The 18,684-nt window shown below is 36.9% G+C and overlaps 3 protein-coding genes across 4 annotated transcripts; 2 read left to right on the forward strand and 1 right to left on the reverse strand.

Annotated features, from left to right (window-relative positions):
* Nucleotides 1-1,245: 1,245 nt before the first annotated feature.
* On the forward strand, nt 1,246-5,016 carry tor4aa (torsin family 4, member Aa). Of its 2 annotated transcripts, none has more exons than XM_056736729.1 (2): nt 1,246-1,362; nt 3,101-5,016. In XM_056736729.1, the coding sequence occupies exon 2, from the start codon at nt 3,101-3,103 to the stop codon at nt 4,322-4,324; it is 1,224 nt and encodes a 407-aa protein (XP_056592707.1). In that variant the 5' UTR covers nt 1,246-1,362; the 3' UTR covers nt 4,325-5,016. The 2 variants fall into 2 exon arrangements, with proteins under 2 accessions (XP_056592707.1, XP_056592706.1); XM_056736728.1 differs by lacking the exon at nt 1,246-1,362 and adding an exon at nt 1,988-2,241.
* zgc:56235 (Voltage-dependent anion-selective channel protein 2-like) lies at nt 4,517-10,005 on the reverse strand. The gene is made up of 9 exons (XM_056736730.1): nt 9,858-10,005; nt 9,280-9,351; nt 9,150-9,199; nt 7,101-7,253; nt 6,952-7,004; nt 6,620-6,841; nt 6,239-6,389; nt 5,951-6,008; nt 4,517-5,668 (listed from the first exon to the last, which is right to left on the reverse strand). Exons 2-9 carry the CDS (start codon nt 9,344-9,346, stop codon nt 5,577-5,579), a joined length of 846 nt encoding a protein of 281 aa, XP_056592708.1. The 5' UTR covers nt 9,347-9,351; nt 9,858-10,005; the 3' UTR covers nt 4,517-5,576.
* Nucleotides 10,006-11,148: 1,143 nt separating this feature from the next.
* On the forward strand, nt 11,149-18,646 carry slc25a1b (slc25a1 solute carrier family 25 member 1b). Its single transcript, XM_056735960.1, has 9 exons — nt 11,149-11,423; nt 14,382-14,489; nt 15,076-15,175; nt 15,494-15,632; nt 15,846-15,930; nt 16,215-16,319; nt 16,484-16,599; nt 16,673-16,746; nt 16,829-18,646. Exons 1-9 carry the CDS (start codon nt 11,312-11,314, stop codon nt 16,941-16,943), a joined length of 954 nt encoding a protein of 317 aa, XP_056591938.1. The 5' UTR covers nt 11,149-11,311; the 3' UTR covers nt 16,944-18,646.
* The last annotated feature ends 38 nt before the right edge of the window (nt 18,647-18,684 follow it).

Raw genomic sequence — 18,684 nt, forward strand, 5'->3', positions numbered from 1 at the left:
CAACGAATACTGCATTATTGTAGAAAATAATAGTAAGATTATATAATCGTGTATCGTTATTTCACTTCAATAGGGAACTAAAAGTACCACTTTTTATTTGTAATAATGCATCATAGCACACAGCAGAATTTACTGTCCACGAAATGTGTTATTCTACAAGCTAGTTAATTATAAAACTGCGAACAAATATCAAAAGACATTAAGTTAAACAGAGTCAGTACTCATATGCCCCAACATTTTAAAGTCAAAATCCATCCTTAAAACTTTCAACGTTTTTATTTGTTGGGGTCTTGAGAACCAAGTAAATAAGCAACAATACACTTTTTAAAAACAGATACATTGTTAACCCACAAACATTTCCATAAAAACATCTAGCACAGTCTAATCTGTGTTGTTTCGTTGTGCAACAACTGGTTCCACATAACGTTGCTATATTTGCATATTTTATCTGAAACCCTTCAAACACGCATCATTCTTTTCTTAGTAACTCTAAACTATTGACTGGAACTCCACCCTGATAAACTGCGGCCTTCACACAGCAGGTGACATTAACACCCCATATGAGTGAGAGTTAGTCAGCTGGGCCGTTTGGTTTATCTAAACCCCTTTCTAGAGTGATTCACATAGAAGACATTCTGCCGTTTGCATGCATAAAAATAATCTTCCGATTAAATGAGTTGTGCTGTTGTTTAACAGGAATATGACATTACTTCCTTACAGGAAAACCCCAGGAAATGTGCCTGTACGCAAAATATGAGACGAGAAAAATTGATCTTTATTGAACTAAAATAAAACATAGGTCTATTATTTGAAAACCTAAGCCACTCAGAACTAAAACAAAATGTAATAAATTAAAATAAAATACATAAATAATACAAATTTGCTGAAACTTTAACCAAAAAACACTTAAAAATAAACATAGAAATCTAATATGTAAAATATACAGCAATAAATGCAGTAATCATTTATTATAACATACTAAAATATAAGCAGAAATCTTTGCTTTCTTATGTTATTTATATTTTATTTTGTCACCGAACACTGAAATCCAAAACCAAGCTAAAACAAATAACACTGTTTCATCCTCTGGACAACAAGACATACAACAAAGTTAAACAAACTATTTTTAATGTCACACACACACACACACACTTTGTTTTACGTGAAAGGGTGGGCGTGGTGTCGAGAATGCTCATGAAGGAGGCAGAGCTTGTTGCTGGCTAATATGCCTAAAGTCGTGAGGAAGTCACCCCCCTCACCTCTCTCTCTCTCCCCTCTCGTCTCCTCTCTCACACTGTAGCTTGTGAAGAATTTGATTTTTCAACCCTTCATATCAGCAGTTCTTCACACTGTTTACTAAAGGTAAGCAAACCCTTTTTTAATACCCACTCTTTATAGTTTTCCCTCTCTTTGCATTTGTCTTTCTAGATGTCTGACTTCTGCAGCAGAAAGAACTGTCTTTTCTTAACTTCAAAACTTCCTCTATCTCAGTGGTCTCAACCTAAAGCTGAACCAAGACCTGACAAAGCGAGTTTGTTCATGATCTGATACTTCCATTGAGAGATTTCAAAGCAGTGGGAAACGTGCAGTTTGCAGCCCGCTCACGCAGAGTCATGATTTAGTGCGAAAGTGTTTTTTTATTGCCCTCCAGGGTTGTGAGGAACCAGAAAACAACGGCCAGGAAGGAAACCGTATCTGCTTTGGCAAAAGTATCCATGAAGGAAAAGCAGAATGCGAGGAATGCTAAGTGTTTGCAGAAGAAAACCGTGTTCAAATATGCTCTCCAAAAAGATCTTTTGGAGAGGGTTTAACACAAGAGTTTTTTCAACGTTCACTCTTTTTTTCATGCGATGTTTCACTTCTTCCTTCCTGGAAAAGGTTCCAGTGTGGTTGGGAAAACCGAGAGGTCTCGTAGGAATCTGAATCTGCAGCTTTTGTCGTTAGATACCTTTTGGACAATACAAGCATGCCTTTTGTTGGAACCGAGCTTCTTTGTTTTACATTACAGATGATACTGCTTTAAATGGTGTATCATTTGCGTATGTATAGTTACAGGAGCTGCTCGGTCAGTCAATGTGTCTGGAGTTAAAGTGTTCAAATGGAAATGAATGTAACCACAACACTTCTCTGTGTATGACTTTCAGTTTTTTTTCGTGACGTCTCAAAATAGAAGGTTCATCTTGCATGATTCAGACTGTGTACATAGTACGACTCATCATTTATGAGCGGATTCTTCATACAGTGAGTTGATGTGCTTGTGGTGGTTTTTTTCATAGATATACAAAGAAATTGGACAGCAAGGCAGACTTAAATGACTTGTTTTATACTTTTAAAAAGAAAGGTGCTAAACAATGGAAAAATCATTTCAAAAATTATATTCGGTGAAAAAATGATTGTAGACGATAAAAATCGAAGAAAAAATTGTTCGATGTAAAGAAATTTTTTGGAAAACTTTATTTTTAAGAGCATAATGGTACCGATATTAATTGATAAGATTTTCTGTATTTTTACATATAAAAGATATTATAGGGCTTTCTCATGGATAATCACGATTGTGTACTGTGAATTTGAATTTTGTATTTATAAAAACATACGCATTTATTTTAGAAAAAGTATATAATTTTAACATTAATAAAAATGTACATATAATTTAAATTCTTGGCAAATATAAATAAATACATGTAAACATTTTCTAAATATATATATATATGTTGTGTTCATGTTTGTGTTTTATGTACAGTACACAGATACATTATGGAAAGACAGACTTTTATTCTGGATGCGATTAATCATTTGACAGCCCATTATATAATTTTTTGTTGATGAAAATGTATAACCTAAATGCAATGTAAACAGTTTTAAGTTTAAAGTGTCTGGAAATATCAAATATTGCTCCTTTTTTTTTTAACTCCACAAAAAGATGCTGGGGCGTTCATTTCTGGGTTGAAGCAACACTGAAAAGTTTCTTTAAGTGTAAATTCTTTCAAATTCATTGGATTACCACCCTCTTGGTTAACCACCTTTAGACACTTTAAACAACATGCTCAATTTAAGTCATCCTGAAAGCTTCATCTCCATATTTCTGCTTTCATTCTGACAGATGGAAGAACACGTCCTAGCCGACAGACTGACGGAGAACCCAATGAAAGATACCAAAGAAAACGGAACAGTGACGTTTTCCCAGTTCTCCTCCAGCGTACGCACCATGGTGCGGATTCGCCAGAAGTACCAGGCCATCAAGAAACGTCGCATGGAGATCGCGACGACGTCTGCGTCCCAGATCTTCGCATCTTCACGCTCCTCCAGCCCTAACGTTTTCACGTTTGATGATATTCCCATCAACAGTAACCTATCTTCCCCCCGCAAACGGAAGAAACGGAAGGGGCGAGTTCTGTATCCCAACAACAATTTGAGAGCCGTACCGACAAAAGAGCGCAGCAAAGCCAAGAAATGCCTGTACTTGTTGTGCGTAATTGTCTTTCTACAGATTTACAATGCCATCGAGAACCTGGACGACCACGTGCTCAAGTATGATCTAGACGGACTGGAAAAGACTCTTAAAAGAGAAGTGTTCGGCCAACAAGAAGCCACTGAGAGACTTCTGGGTCACTTGCAAGATTACCTGTCAACCTACGTTCACAATAAACCTTTGGTTTTGTCGCTTCATGGACCTACGGGGGTTGGCAAGAGCCATGTCGGTCGCTTGTTGGCTCAGCATTTCCGTTCAGTGGTTGGCGACCAGTTAGTGATGCAATACTTTGTTCTACACCATTGCCCAACCGATGATGATATCCCACAATGTATAAAAGCTCTGAGCTTGCAGATCTCGATGACGGTCACTCAAGCTGAGGAAGAAGAGAAGATACCGCTGTTCATATTCGATGAAATGGAACACATGCCCGGCGAGTTGATGGACATGTTGCACAATGTCATTCGACCCCAAAACAACAACGAATACTTGAACGCAATCTACATTCTCATTGGCAACCTGGGACATGATGACATCACCAAATTCGTCCTTCACAACTCCAGCGTCTCCGCATCAGGACCCTTGAGCTTGACTCAAGAACTGACCCCATGGCTGCGCAACTACCTGCACGGGTACCACCAGATATTTCTAGAAGTGGAATTAATACCCTTCACGCTTTTAGAGAAAAGCCACGTCATGGACTGTTTTACAGACGAGATGTCCAGAGAAGGATTTTATCCCGACCGCTCGCACGTAGAAAGACTTGCGGAGGAACTTTCTTATTATATCGTGGGCGAGCTGGAGTTCTCTCGTAGCGGATGCAGGCAGGTTGTGGCGAAGGTGAATCTTCTCTGATCCTCCGAGTCTGCTGTGCAGATGGAATATGACTCAGACGGGAGACTTTGTGTTTTGGCTTAATGATGGTCATTTCATTCAAGATTTTTATAGTTGAAAAATGCAAACAAATGACATGAAGTATTTTCTCACTCATAATGTGCACTGTGAAGTGGATCTATGATGTTCCACGAGAAATAACACAAAACAACGCAACTTTTTCTTTTTCATTTATTGGAATCTCTCATCTTTCAAGTTGGACAGAATGAGGTTTCAGCAAAGATAAGAGTCAAATGTGTGTTCATAGTAAGTGCTTTGGTGAAACAGAAGGAATGAATGTAAATCTGAATATCATTCATAAATCCATTCTTGCATAATCTGTGGCATTCATTTCAATCGGACTACGAGAGAATCCGTTTATGAACGACATGTGAACAAGATGTCAGTTTACGTATCAATGTCTGTGATCACACAGCGAAGGGATCGTTCACTCAAAAAAGAAAATTCTTACATCAACTACTCATCATCATGTCAAACCTGTAAGACTTTCTTCTGCAGAACACAAAAGAAGATATTTTGAAGAACGTCAGCAACTGAAAAACGTGAAACCTCGTTTGACTTTCTTTACAAATCTTTATGATTTTATTTCTTCTGTGGAACACAAAGAAAGATATTTTAAGTCAGGATGGCCAATAAATGATGTCTGAATTTTCCTTTTGGGGTAAATTCTCTCTTTAAAAATGAAGTTTGATCTTGGTGCAGAATGTTGCTCTCTTATGGTCAATAAGGGTGTGAGGAAGTGTGCATACTCTATAATTACACATAGTTTGTTCGGTTTCCTGTGACTATAACACGAGATTAAGCTCTTCAAGTGTGTCGCCCAGCTCTCTCTGAGAAAAAACCACAAGCAACTGCCATGCATCTACTAAACTTCTCTCACGCACACTCACGCGGCAAAAAAGCCTTCAAATATGTCTAATACGTAGTATACGCACAGTGCTTGCAAATCTATCACTACTTGTGTATTTTGGTTTACCCCAGGTGCTCTGCACAAATACAGCCCTCATTTGATTTTTGTATCAAACATCCTTACATAATCAATTAGACGACAAATATTTCCCTTAGAAGGGCAGATCTTTTGCTTGGCCGGAATCAGATCCTTAAGTGCCTTACAGGCAATCATCAACATGCTAAGAGTTCTTAGTCATCGAGTGTTAGAGTGTGATGGGGTGTTCAATTATTCCAGGATTGGGTGAAGGGTGTGGAAGCGCAGCTACGCTTCCAGCTCAAAGCCCAGTCCGACTTTGTGTCCGCCGGTGTTAAAGCTCTTCCCGTCGATGAGAGCTGACAGAGTGAGTTTGACTCCTGCACAATGACAGTGAGAAGACATTTAAAGTTGCATAGAGATTAACGGCTATAAAACATTGGACATGTTTGCAACGGAAGTGTAGTAATGGATGTTCTTTTGTGGTCATATAATAGTGCATGTGGTTGTTCATGGTGTATTTTTAGCTAATGTAAGTGGTCATCCAGTTATTACATGCATGTAAAGATTTACATACTGTGCTCAGTATACGAACAACAGAAACAAAAAGGAAGGACAATGATCAAACACAAAGATTAAAGGCTGAAAACTGAGACGATTACCGGGTCTTAGACTCTGAGAGTAACCCACTCCTATCAGACTGTTGTTGTTCACCTTGGCCTGTTTTGAGAAAATAAACAGTTATAGACAGTCAAGTAATACAAGATCTAAAGCCTACTGCAACCTGCAAACATTTAAAATAAAATGTACCTTAAAAATGACTCTCCCTTATGCCATCCCAGATATATATGAGATGGTATGTGGTTGAGTAAATATGAGACGATGTTTATATTTGGGTAAACTCTTCCTTTAAAACATGATGCATGCATGTGTTAAACTCCTGAACTTACAGACACAGAGGCGCCTGCATCTAACTGGTACTTTGCAGCCACTCCGAAGCGTGTGTTGTTGCTGGTGGCGGTCCAAGCCAAAGTGATGGCCATCTCCAGTCGATCGTTCACTTTCTGATAGACCGAACCTCCAAACTCGGCTCCATCATTACTGATAGACACATGAAACACTTGATTAGCAGAAGTGACAGATAATAAACATCATAAAAAATATTGTTTTCATCAAATATAGAATCTTTTGTATTATATATGATATATGCCAAGATTCAATCGAATTTATATAACCTAAATGTTTTTACACATATATAGGTGTGTATATTCTCTGGATATGATTTTTGGTTACTGAAAAATTCACATCGGTGTCACTTTTTTGATACTCACACGTTGGTGTGAAGCTGGAAGTCTCCGGTCTTGTACCCCAGAGCAAAGTTATTCAGCACGAGGTTGGACTTGGCTGTGTCAAATGCCATCTGGTATCCAAGTAGCCACCCTTCAAAGCCCAGAACTGCGGCGGAGTGCACGACCGGGCCCTCGAAATCCACGTCACAGCTCAGGTTGATGAACTCGCGCTTGTAGCTGTTCTTCAGCTTACCGCTCTTCTTTCTGAAAAAAAATTGTGTTAAAGTATGCATTCATTTAACATGGATTTTGTTCTAAAGTAAAGGAATAAAAATAAAAACACAACCATAAGACATATTGTAAAAGCACTTCACCCTGTGTTCGGTACAAAAGACGTCTCCAATCCCACTTTTAAACCCTGTGCGAGCTGAGGAAACAGAAGACAGATGATTGACAGGAATGCTTCTGCAGGCCAGCGTGTGTGACAGACAGACAGGTGAAGAGGAGAGCTTCATCTACAGACCTGATCTTCCACAGAGATCTCTGTGGTCAGCATGTTATCAGTGTTCCACTTCTGGTTCAAGCTCAGACCAAGATCTTTCATCTTATACTTGGTCTCCAAAGTCCCACCAGCTTTTCCTGTGTCAGTGTTGGTGGATCCAGATGTGTTGATCTCCTGAAGGTCAATTACAATTTATTAGAAAAAGAAAATATACGTATTTATAATGTTAAATCAGCGATTATAACAGCATTACCAAATATGAGAAATAAGAAAGTATTTCGGCCAACAAAATGTTTATTATGTCTTGATATCTGAATTCATTCATTCCTGTGAACTGTACGTTTTGTTGCAAAATTGGACAAAACACTATAGATTTGCAGCCATTTCACATTCACATAAATCATCATTTTCATTTATTTTTCTAACCATTTGATACATCAACCACTTGTGGTGATATTTTAATTTATATTGGGCTAATTCCTGGGTTATGGACGTGACATAAAATTGCTCAAGAGAATGAATTTGTTACGATTATATTGAACCATCTGTTTATATTTTACTGAACCCTTGTTGATAGAGTCTAAACATCAAAATACACTCACCTAAAGGATTATTAGGAACACCATACTAATACTGTGTTTGAACCCCTTTCGCCTTCAGAACTGCCTTAATTCTACGTGGCATTGATTCAACAAGGTACTGAAAGCATTCTTTAGAAATGTTGGCCCATATTGATAGGATAGCATCTTGCAGTTGATGGAGATTTGTGGGATGCACGAAGCTCCCGTTCCACCACATCCCAAAGATGCTCTATTGGGTTGAGATCTGGTGACTGTGGGGGCCATTTTAGTACAGTGAACTCATTGTCATGTTCAAGAAACCAATTTGAAATGATTGGAGCTTTGTGACATGGTGCATTATCCTGCTGGAAGTAGCCATCAGAGGATGGATACATGGTGGTCATGAAGGGATGGACATGGTCAGAAACAATGCTCAGGTAGGCCGTGGCATTTAAACGATGCCCAATTGGCACTAAGGGGCCTAAATTGTGCCAAGAAAACATCCCCCACACCATTACACCACCACCATAAATGCATTAATGAGAAATTGAACAGGGGTTCCTAAAAATCCTATAGGTGAGTGTATGTCAGTCTATGAAAAATAATTATATATAACAAAAAAAAACACATGCATTACGGATTTGACAAAAAAATTACACTTTTTTGGGAGACGATAACCTTTGTAGGATTTATGTAAGATAAAATGCACAATCCTGAAGCAATAATACCCAAATGAATGGAGAAGGGATCCCTCTTTATAGAACATGAAATAGTTACTTTATATTCATTTTGATGTGCCCATTTATGAGGATCATGTAGCGTTACGGATGTGACAATCCTGAAAATGCCACATACCTGACTATGAAAAAAACATGCTCTAAAAATAAAACAAATGCTTTACAAATTTGAAGAGCGTTCTCAAATGGGTATCTGACTCCACCAAATGTTCAAATCTGTGTTGTTACCATAATAAAAATCGCTGGTAAAAACTAAATTTGGTTGACATTTTCACGAAATTGCCCATTGGTATAAAATGGTTTGTGGGCGGACATGTTACAGATGTTTAAAATCAGCTATAAAATAAAACTAACATAATATTTTTAAACACAAGAACTTCTATCTAAAAGATTAAGAAAACAGAAGAGTATGGTGACATGACATGACTGTATGACAGATATGATCTGTGGTGTAAATGAATGATATTAAGCACAGAACCCACAGAACGGATGAGGGGGTACTGTGTGTTACGCATGTGAAGTGTTCATGTGAACAAAATTCACACACACCGTAAATAACCCACCTCACAGATAAAAAGTTCACACAAGCTCGCACAGTAAGGTCAAAGATGTGTGTGTGTCGATCACAGACACAGTTGGGTCCTGATGGTAAACGCTGCCCACAAACGCTGTCACTCTTACTATAATCGTACCATCTAAAGTAATTTCCCAAGAAGCTGCATCACTGTTGTAGTTTCCACACCAAACCCATCTCTAAAAAGAATTGAACTCACAACTCCATTCTGAGCTTTCGTCTTGAGGTCTAACTTCACAATGCCAAAACCTGCCAACAGAAAAGTATGCTGTAAAACAACGCAAATTTCTTTAGAAAGTATGATTTATAGTACAAGACAACGTACTTACCGTAACCCTTGTTGAAAATGTCTTTGGCTGCTTTGCCCAGATCAGAGTATGCAGGAGGAACAGCCATTGTGTCTAACACAAACATACAAGGACAATTTTTGGGGTATTCAACATTGTAAAACATTGTATTACATCTAAAGCAAACAATAATATTCGTTTAAATGACCCCTTTAAATAACCAAGATCAGAATCAGTGCCTCACTAACCCTATAAAGGGTGGCAAACACAGATGCACTGTCATGTTTGACCGTGAGGGGGCGTGTGATTGATAATCTAATCATGAATGAAGGTAAAGCCTTTAAGACTCATTCACATGCAGAAAAACTTATGGTATACAGACAATAAAAAAACGTAATATATTATTTAAAGTTGTTAACAGCACAGAACCATAAAGCTGGTTTTGAATAAATGGTTTCAAATCTTTTTACGCGGAAATTGTTGGTTAACATAAGTATTGAAGGAGCTGATTGTGCTGCCATTAACAACCACCACATGCAACCCCAAACAACAAGTATAGCAAATATTTAACTCTGTATTGTTTGAAGCGCTGGTTAGAATAATAAAGGATAAAGGCATACCGATGATGCTGTTGTTGTGATCGAGAGAAGATGATGATGTGAGAAAGCAAAAGCTTTAGAGTTTACTGTATTTCAGATTTGACTCCTAACTACTGCAGGACAAAGTGAAGGAGACATACTGCGCATGCCCACTGGCGTCAGGTTCGGATTTAGATTTCAAAATAAATGTCCTTAGTCAATTAACAAGTCTGAAGATTATGGTTTCTTCTTCCTTTAAGCAAAACTTACATTCAAATACAGCTTTAATTTACATGATTTAATGGTTATAATAACTATTTTAATGTTTGTACATTATCTTCAACATTTTGTACATTTATTTGAATGATAATAAATGTTATGTCAAGCAAATAAAACTATTCTCAGTTTAGGTTTAGGCCTCTTCTCAAGACATCATCTTTACCCCATTGATACCAGCAGAAGTCCTTGTCTTCATCTCAGCGAAAACCAAAAAACACATTATTTGTAGCTCTGGCTGCATTTTAAAAAATCATCTATTCCGGCACATACCGGTATTGGCACAAAGCTGAATTAATTCTAATATAAATATATATGCTTTCTTGGAATGTTTTTAAGAAATCATATAAATATAAATAATACACATCGTTATATGTTATTAATATAAGTAAATAAATGGTAAATATACACAAATTTATTGTATTTTTTAGGACTATCTAGGTAAATTACAGATACTGCGTATCATCATTTGTTATTAATATTGTTCATAATAGTTCTAAATGTATTAATTAAATCAATAAAATAATAGTAAAATAACAATACACATCGTTATTTGTTATTAATATAAGCAAATAAGTAATAAATGGTAAATATATATAAATGTATTGTATGTTTTAGGAATATCTAAGTAAATTACAGATACTGCGTATCATCATTTGTTATTAATATTGTTCATAATAGTTCTAAATGTATTAATTAAATCAATAAAATAATAGTAAAATAATAATACACATCGTTATTTGTTATTAATATAAGCAAATAAGTGATAAATGGTAAATATATATAAATGTATTGTATGTTTTAGGAATCTAGGGAAATTACAAATACTACGTATCATCATTTGTTATTAATATTATTCATAATAGTTTTAAATGCATTAAATAAATCAATAAACTATTAGTAAAATGATTAAATGTAAAATAATAATCAATCATGTCATTTAAACTTGCAATTCGAAACTCGAGCCCGTGATCTCGTTCCACCTTAACAGCGCTGTTGTGTTTGTCAGAAATATGGCGCTAGATCAGAGACTCGCCCCTCCTTAAAAAATACCCTCAGCCCTCCTGCCCCTCTGACAGAGAGCAGGAAAACTTTGTGCTGTCAAAAGATAGCAAATCCCCTCAGAAAGCCCGTCACGTCACTTATGAGCCCCGTTCGCAGTGTTTCTGCTTTGGAGGACTCGCGTCTTTCTCTCTGCGGATTTTATTAAAACCAGGAACATGTCAGTGAACCCGAGTTTTGTGAGTCCTTTCCACAGACCCCGCTGTTTATCCGCCGCTGCCCCCGCGGGGAGCGCCAAACTCACCCACCCTGGAAAAGCTATTTTAGCCGGTAAGTGTCTTTTAGCGCTTAATATTCATGAATGAGTAAAAGTTTCGTGTTGAACGATGACTGACTCCAGATCGCAGCCAGTGAGAACTGTGCTGTACAGTTTTTGCACGGTCATGCACACTGTTTACAGTAATTTACCCCATTGATCCCCCACAGGACAGCAAATCAGCATCACACCACAGGCGAGTATTCAGTGTGTGCGTGTCTGTGTTAATGCTGGTGTGTTTTATGCACCCTGTTACATCACTACTGAATGACAAAGTAAAAAACGACTTTGATACAAAGTAAGCAACTTTTGATACAATGTATCACTTTTGATTGTAAGGTCATGACCTGCCTGATATTGTAGTGGAATGTGTCAAACACGAGTTTGCATCTTGAACACGTTATTAATCAATTTCTCTTAAATGTCTTTTTTATTTAAATTCAGAAGGAATGCAACTGAAATTCACTGAAATCTTGTTTTTCTTTTTAATTTGGTTATTTGACATGGTTGAACTATAGTAACAATAGTATGTTATTTGTATTCCCTTATAACCCACATTCGTCCATGTTTTGACTACAAATAAAACAAACAAAAACATGGTTGCTTCAGTAAATCCATGGTTAACTCCTATGAACTTTAGTTTTGTTACAGTAGCTGTGGTTATACAAAAGGTAATCAATCTGCCAAAAAAGCATGTTGACTATACTTTTACTATAATGAGACCATTGTTAATTTTCAGAAAGGCACAACCATTGTAACCACAGCTTTAATATGGTCTCACCACAATAACCAGTTTAACCATGGTATTTTTAGGGGGGTAAAATATATGTTAATCGGTCGGCCAAGAACATTTACAAAACATAGTCCTTAAGCATCCTAAAGGAGTTATTCGAGTAAAATTTCTCAAAGATCCATATTTGATTTCTGGTTGCTTCTCAATTTTGAAATGCAGTCTTATTACATTCCTTCAGCATTCTTTGGCCTAGCTATACTAAAATATGTATTGTACTGTCTTGCATTTGTGGGATTAATGTCTTGCCTGGGCTCGGGTTTGAGTCACAGCACTGTGAGTTTAATGGGAAGCTCATAATGATTTCATTCATATCTAATTATGTGCACATGATTCCTGTGCTGGTCTCAATAATTGCTTGGTGATGTGATGTATGATTGAAATACTGTACAGTATGAATGCATGCATCTATAGATGATCTATAGCATCTGAAGTGTGGCATATATAGATTAACACAATAACAAAGAATGAAGTTTATGTGTAGATCATTGTGGGTCTGTGGCTGTAGCGTGTGGTAGACGTCATTCATTTTAGATCACATTTAGGACGTGATTGTGCTCAGCCTTCAGGGATAAAACTTTACAGTCAGGCGTAATTCATTATCTATGATCAATAAAGTGATTTTATGATTAAATAAACGTGTGTAGTCACACTCGGCCTCAGTGAATGAACTAGTAGCTCCACTAAAAGAAATAACTTACCAAAAGACACACAGACGCACAAACACAAGCTCATTGATTGCATCATAAAGGCCCTGTTTGTTTAACTTTAGGATGTAAAGCAGGACAAGATGTGTCATTCGTGTTTGCTGTGTAGCAAGAACACTCATTTCTGACCTGACATTTGCCTAATATTACTGATACATCAGGTAGTTTCATGTGACATGAAGGGGAACCGGTGGACCCGGGCCACTCTTTAGGAAGAATGTGCCCGTTGGGTTTTCATGATGTCGTAATGGTGAAGGATGTTGTCAGCAAATGCACCCCTCCTCTTTTGCTCAATGCAGTTTATGTGGTTTGGTAAAACAAGCCAGTCGAACAGGTTGTGTGTTATGTGCATGTCGATCTTTACAGGATATCAAAATGAAATGTGTTTGAACATTTAATTCCATTTTATCTGTGTTCTTATCTTAGTCGAAAGCTTAATGAAACATTAACGAGTACTCAAAAAATAGAGTTGTTTTTTCACCCTCAACACACATTCTTTTGAGGAGCACAAAGGGCAGATTGTGAGGTATTAACTGTCAAAAAAGCATGTTGCGAAGCATAAAGTACCAGCGAGTGGTGACTCATTCACTGACATTCCATTATAGAAAGCTATAGAAAGTTTTTTTTTTTTACTTTAGAACACCTGCATATTTCTTTAGTCGCATTTGAATGTGCTCCTGTAGCTTTGTGCTTGTTTACATGCACAAAAGAGAACCGTATACATGATGCCAAAGTTGAGCTGTAATTAATGAGCAGAAGCGGGTTGAGTCACACCCGTCTGTTAGAGAGAGAGAGAGAAGGGCGGATCCAGTGGAATGAACTTGTCCGACCAATAGCAGTTGGACACTCCCCCCCATTACTGCTGGCGGTTCATCTGCAGATGTGCTAAAGCCATACATTTAAGGAGGCGACAGATAATTGTCATTTACAAAGAATTACACTATTAGGACTTGGAGAGATGATTATAAGTGTAGATATTCTACATAATTCTATTGTATATATGACCGAAATGGAATCTTAAGTGGTGCTTGTTATGGAAAATGTCACCGTCAAAATCAATTAAACCTAGTTTATATATATAAAAAAATGCAAATCCAAGGCATTTCTTCCAGTTTCAAAACGTTCAAAAAAGACTTTATGCACCCTGTTACATCACCACTGAATTATAAAGTAAAGAAGGACTTTTATACAAAATAAACTACTTTTGACACAAAGTATCACTTTTGATTGTAAGGTCATGACCTGCCTGTTACCGTAGTGGAATGTGTCAAACATGAGTTTGCATCTTGAACATGTTATTAATCATAATCACAACCCATCATAGTCGCGAAACTCCAACCAAGTTGACTAGTTTGACTAGTTTATGTATAATTGAATAAAATATGACATGAAAGAATTATCATGCCATTATTTTTATTTAAAAGACAAAAATCATTGTTTCCTTCGACTTTAACAAGTCATCTGTGTTTTTTCAGGTGGCATTGCTGGAGGCATTGAAATCTGCATCACATTCCCAACAGAATATGTGAAAACTCAACTACAGTTAGATGAAAAGGCCAATCCACCTCGATACAAAGGAATCGGTGAGTGTTTCCTCACAAGTTGATACTCATCACTGACTCACTGAAATAAAACGCTCAACAGTGTTTGTCACAAGCATTGAATCTGTATCATTCCGAAAGCTTTACTTCAACTTTTATTTAATCACTGCGTGTTAAGACACTGGATTGATCAGCACATCTAAAGTTTGCTCGGGTTTAAAGTTCAAGGTTCAGAATCCCATGCGCTTCATTGAGATCAGAACACATCAGCCTTCGGACTTTAGATGGTGGCCCCTTTTTCACAACACGCTTATCTGCACTGATTGTTCATCCACGGTTGTTTGTTGGCCAATAGTACACCTGTGATCTGTTTAGACGTTCTGAGGGTTCACGCCGGGCACCTTCCCTTCTGAACCGATGAATGATTTACTCGACTGCATGAGATCATAGCAAGAACATTAACTAAATGAATGTTTGAATAATTCATACCTCGCCACTGTTCCTTATGATTCATGTTATGAATGTCTCACGGACTCAGATTCTAATCCTGTTTCATAGTTTAAATGACAGCAGTAGGGATGGTTTTTGTAATGCTGTCGTGTGACTCTTCTCTGTGGTTCTCGTACAGTCGACTGTGTGCAGCAGACGGTACGGGGTCATGGGGTGAAAGGGCTGTACAGGGGTCTAAGTTCTCTGCTGTATGGATCCATTCCCAAAGCTGCGGTGAGGTAAGCGTTGTCTGACCCACTGGGACAAAACACCACAGTCTGATCCATGTAGGCAGAAAGACACTTTCACACGTAAAACGACAAACCGGAGTTCACTTGATGCTTATGGAAAAGGCATATTACAGTTGTGCTTAAGAATAATTGAAGAAGGCATTACAGCCACCCAATGAATCAGATCGGGCCATAAATCCCACGAGCATGCCGTTGTCATAAATATACCCCTCTTTCTAACCATCCATAGGTACAGGTCTACAAAGCAATAAGAAGATGTCAGGAACATGTTTGTTATCTATAAACTAACATAATTCTCTCCTACAGGTTTGGAATGTTCGAGTTCCTCAGTAACAAGATGAGGGATGAATCTGGGAAGTTAGACAGCACACGGGGTATGATCTGCGGTCTGGGGGCAGGTGTTGCTGAGGCTATAGTCGTTGTGTGTCCTATGGAGACTATAAAGGTGTGGAAGAGGATATTTACCACCCGATGGTGACATGTGAACACTAAGCCTTTGTACTGCTTTCGTTGCTGTCAGTACATTGATAAATATGTATTAAAGTATAAATGAAGCTAATATACAGTATGTAACATCTCTGGTTGAATCAACATTGACATTAACGTATGGTTTATGAGTGTCAATAAAACTCCAAGTCTGTATCTCTTCCAATTTCAGGTGAAATTTATCCACGATCAGTCTTCAGCAAACCCGAAGTACAGAGGCTTTTTCCACGGTGTGAGAGAAATAATCAGAACACAAGGTGAACGTTATACTGCAGCACCACTTGCTGGAGAAACACATGCACAACAAGATTCAAAATTCAACACTTTTACTGTCATCTGTCATTTTACTACACAAATCCATTATTGTGCTTGAATGGAAACTTCTCAGTGAAAAGAACATATATTTTCCTTGCAAAAATGTAATATATCTTTTCAAAGTATATAGAAAAATATAATTTTAATACGTGCAAATTGTTCAAATATATAGAAAAATACACAAATTAAATGTTTAAAATGTTTGTATTATGTTGGTTGTTTTTAGGACTCAAGGGAACATATCAAGGTTTGACGGCTACTGTACTGAAGCAAGGCTCCAACCAGGCCATTAGATTCTATGTAATGACCGCTTTGAGAAACTGGTACAAAGGTGTGAAACTGATCCACAGTCACTGTCATTTCAAGCATTGAGCTCAATTGAGCACAACTTTACATGTGTATTACAAATAAATCATATATTTTATTTATTTTTAATATTAAAAAATAAACTATAAGAGCTGAACTGTGACTGATCAATTTCATTGTGTTCACAAGGTGATAATCCAAATAAGGCGATTAACCCTCTCATAACGGGAACATTCGGAGCCATTGCGGGTGCAGCAAGTGTGTTTGGAAATACGCCGCTTGATGTGATCAAAACTAGAATGCAGGTGTGTAATAAAATACAGAATTCTTGATAATATCATTAGATGCCGTGTAATAGTGATATAATGATATTTACAGGGATTAGAAGCTCACAAATATAAAAGCACTGTTGACTGTGCCATGAAGATCATGAAACACGAGGGACCAGCCGCGTGAGTCTAACGAACACAAAGCAAATGCTCAAAATATTTATACAATTAATTATATATTTTTAATGTCTTTTTTTCTCTCTAGATTCTTCAAAGGCACAGTGCCCAGATTAGGCCGTGTGTGTATGGATGTGGCTATAGTGTTCATAATCTATGAAGAGGTGGTCAAATTTCTCAACAAGGTTTGGAAGACAGATTAATGATCTTGATAAAACCTATTGATGTGCAGAGTCTGACCCTCATGACATCACGCTGGTGCGACGACTGGGCACATTTACACAGGGTCCGAAATATCTGCCTACAGCAGACCTACAAATCACTGGAATGTATTTCATTTGTTTAGAGAAAAATTACCCAAACTAATGTGAGAAGACATCAATTACTTGAACATTAGATGAATAGGATTATTTTATCCCATGGACCAATTTTAATCATTTGTTTTTTTGAATAGATTAGGTTTTTATGGAGAGCTAAATCTTTGGGAAAACAGACTTCACTCTAATGTTTTTTTATAAAGCATTTTGTTAAGTGTCCTAATTTTAATAATGTTATTTTTCCAAAGTGCAATTTACCAGCAAATATTTCTCATGTTTTTCACGTTGTAAAAGATCTTATTTTAGTTTCCTTACATGTGGTCATATACTGAGTGCTCAGGGGGGTAAAAAACACAGTAAAATTAGGTAACAGAAAAATAACCAATACTTTTCAGAACAACATGTGTTTTATACCCAGTAGAGGTACATATAATACATGCACTTTGACATTTGGTAGTAATCCAGGTTTAACGATTATTTTAAGTGCCTACAGTATATTAATATACTTTCTTTGTTAATTATGTTTGTTTACATTGCCATAAGTTGCATTTAATTTCTCCCTGCTCTAACACAAATTATTGATAACATTGAAAATCATTTTGTGAGAAATGTTGCTCTGATTCGGACCGAATTTACTTTCATCTCTAATGAATACCACACAACATGCTGTGCATATCCACTCAAACAGTACAAAAACTAAACAGTGTTTTTATCATAAGGGAGCGTCACCAAAATCCCAGGTTACTCAAATATGATGTTTACTTATTAGCTTCAGCTAAGTGCAGTTAATGATGTTAAAGCTCAACACACATGTGGGAGTCTCTTAAATGCCGATCATCGATCACTACATGCCTTAAACATGATACACATTCTTTTATGTTCCACAGTTTTTCTACTTTCCTACCTCAAGATGTTGTCAAAAATCTAAAAACTAGAACTTGCAGTGCTAAAGAACAAAATATTTCAGGTTAAAGTGACACAATATAAGATATAGCGGGTGACATTTTATAAAGTGAATGTCCACTTTTAACATTTTGACAGTTGTTAAAATTTCATATTATATATACCAGACCAGAGATCAAGAGTGACTTGTAGTATGCAACAGTTTTAGAGTATAAAAGTACCCAGGTCAGGGAATATACGGCTAATATTGAGTGCTGTTTACCTTCACATCATCATGTGGGAATATAGGAGTATAACAGATTTATGTTATAAAACAACTGTGCCTGTGGTTATTCATGTAGTTAAAGTTAGAGCTTCTTAAAATGATCCCTTAAGGTTATGTTCACAATGTGATAGCCAAATCAGATGTGATATGTGCGCTTTGTAAATCTGAGGACAGTTCAAATGTTCAAGCATAATGTGCCTTCAGCTTGTGTTTTCACTTAGAATAAACTATGCTGACTGTAAAGTGTGTTTGTTTAATTTACATGGAAGTAAATAAAGACCTCAAGCCTCTTAAAACAATACACTAACATATATATAAAAAAAATCTTTCAATCTGCAACATGTATCAATAATGTTTTTCTGTATGACATCTCTGTTCTCTTTTATAAAATGATAAATACAATTAATTTTCACACAGTGTTCACTATTTGTCAATTGAAATGTTATTTAATAATTATTT

Source organism: Triplophysa dalaica, chromosome 22 (assembly GCF_015846415.1).
Source record: "Triplophysa dalaica isolate WHDGS20190420 chromosome 22, ASM1584641v1, whole genome shotgun sequence".
NCBI lineage: Eukaryota > Metazoa > Chordata > Actinopteri > Cypriniformes > Nemacheilidae > Triplophysa > Triplophysa dalaica.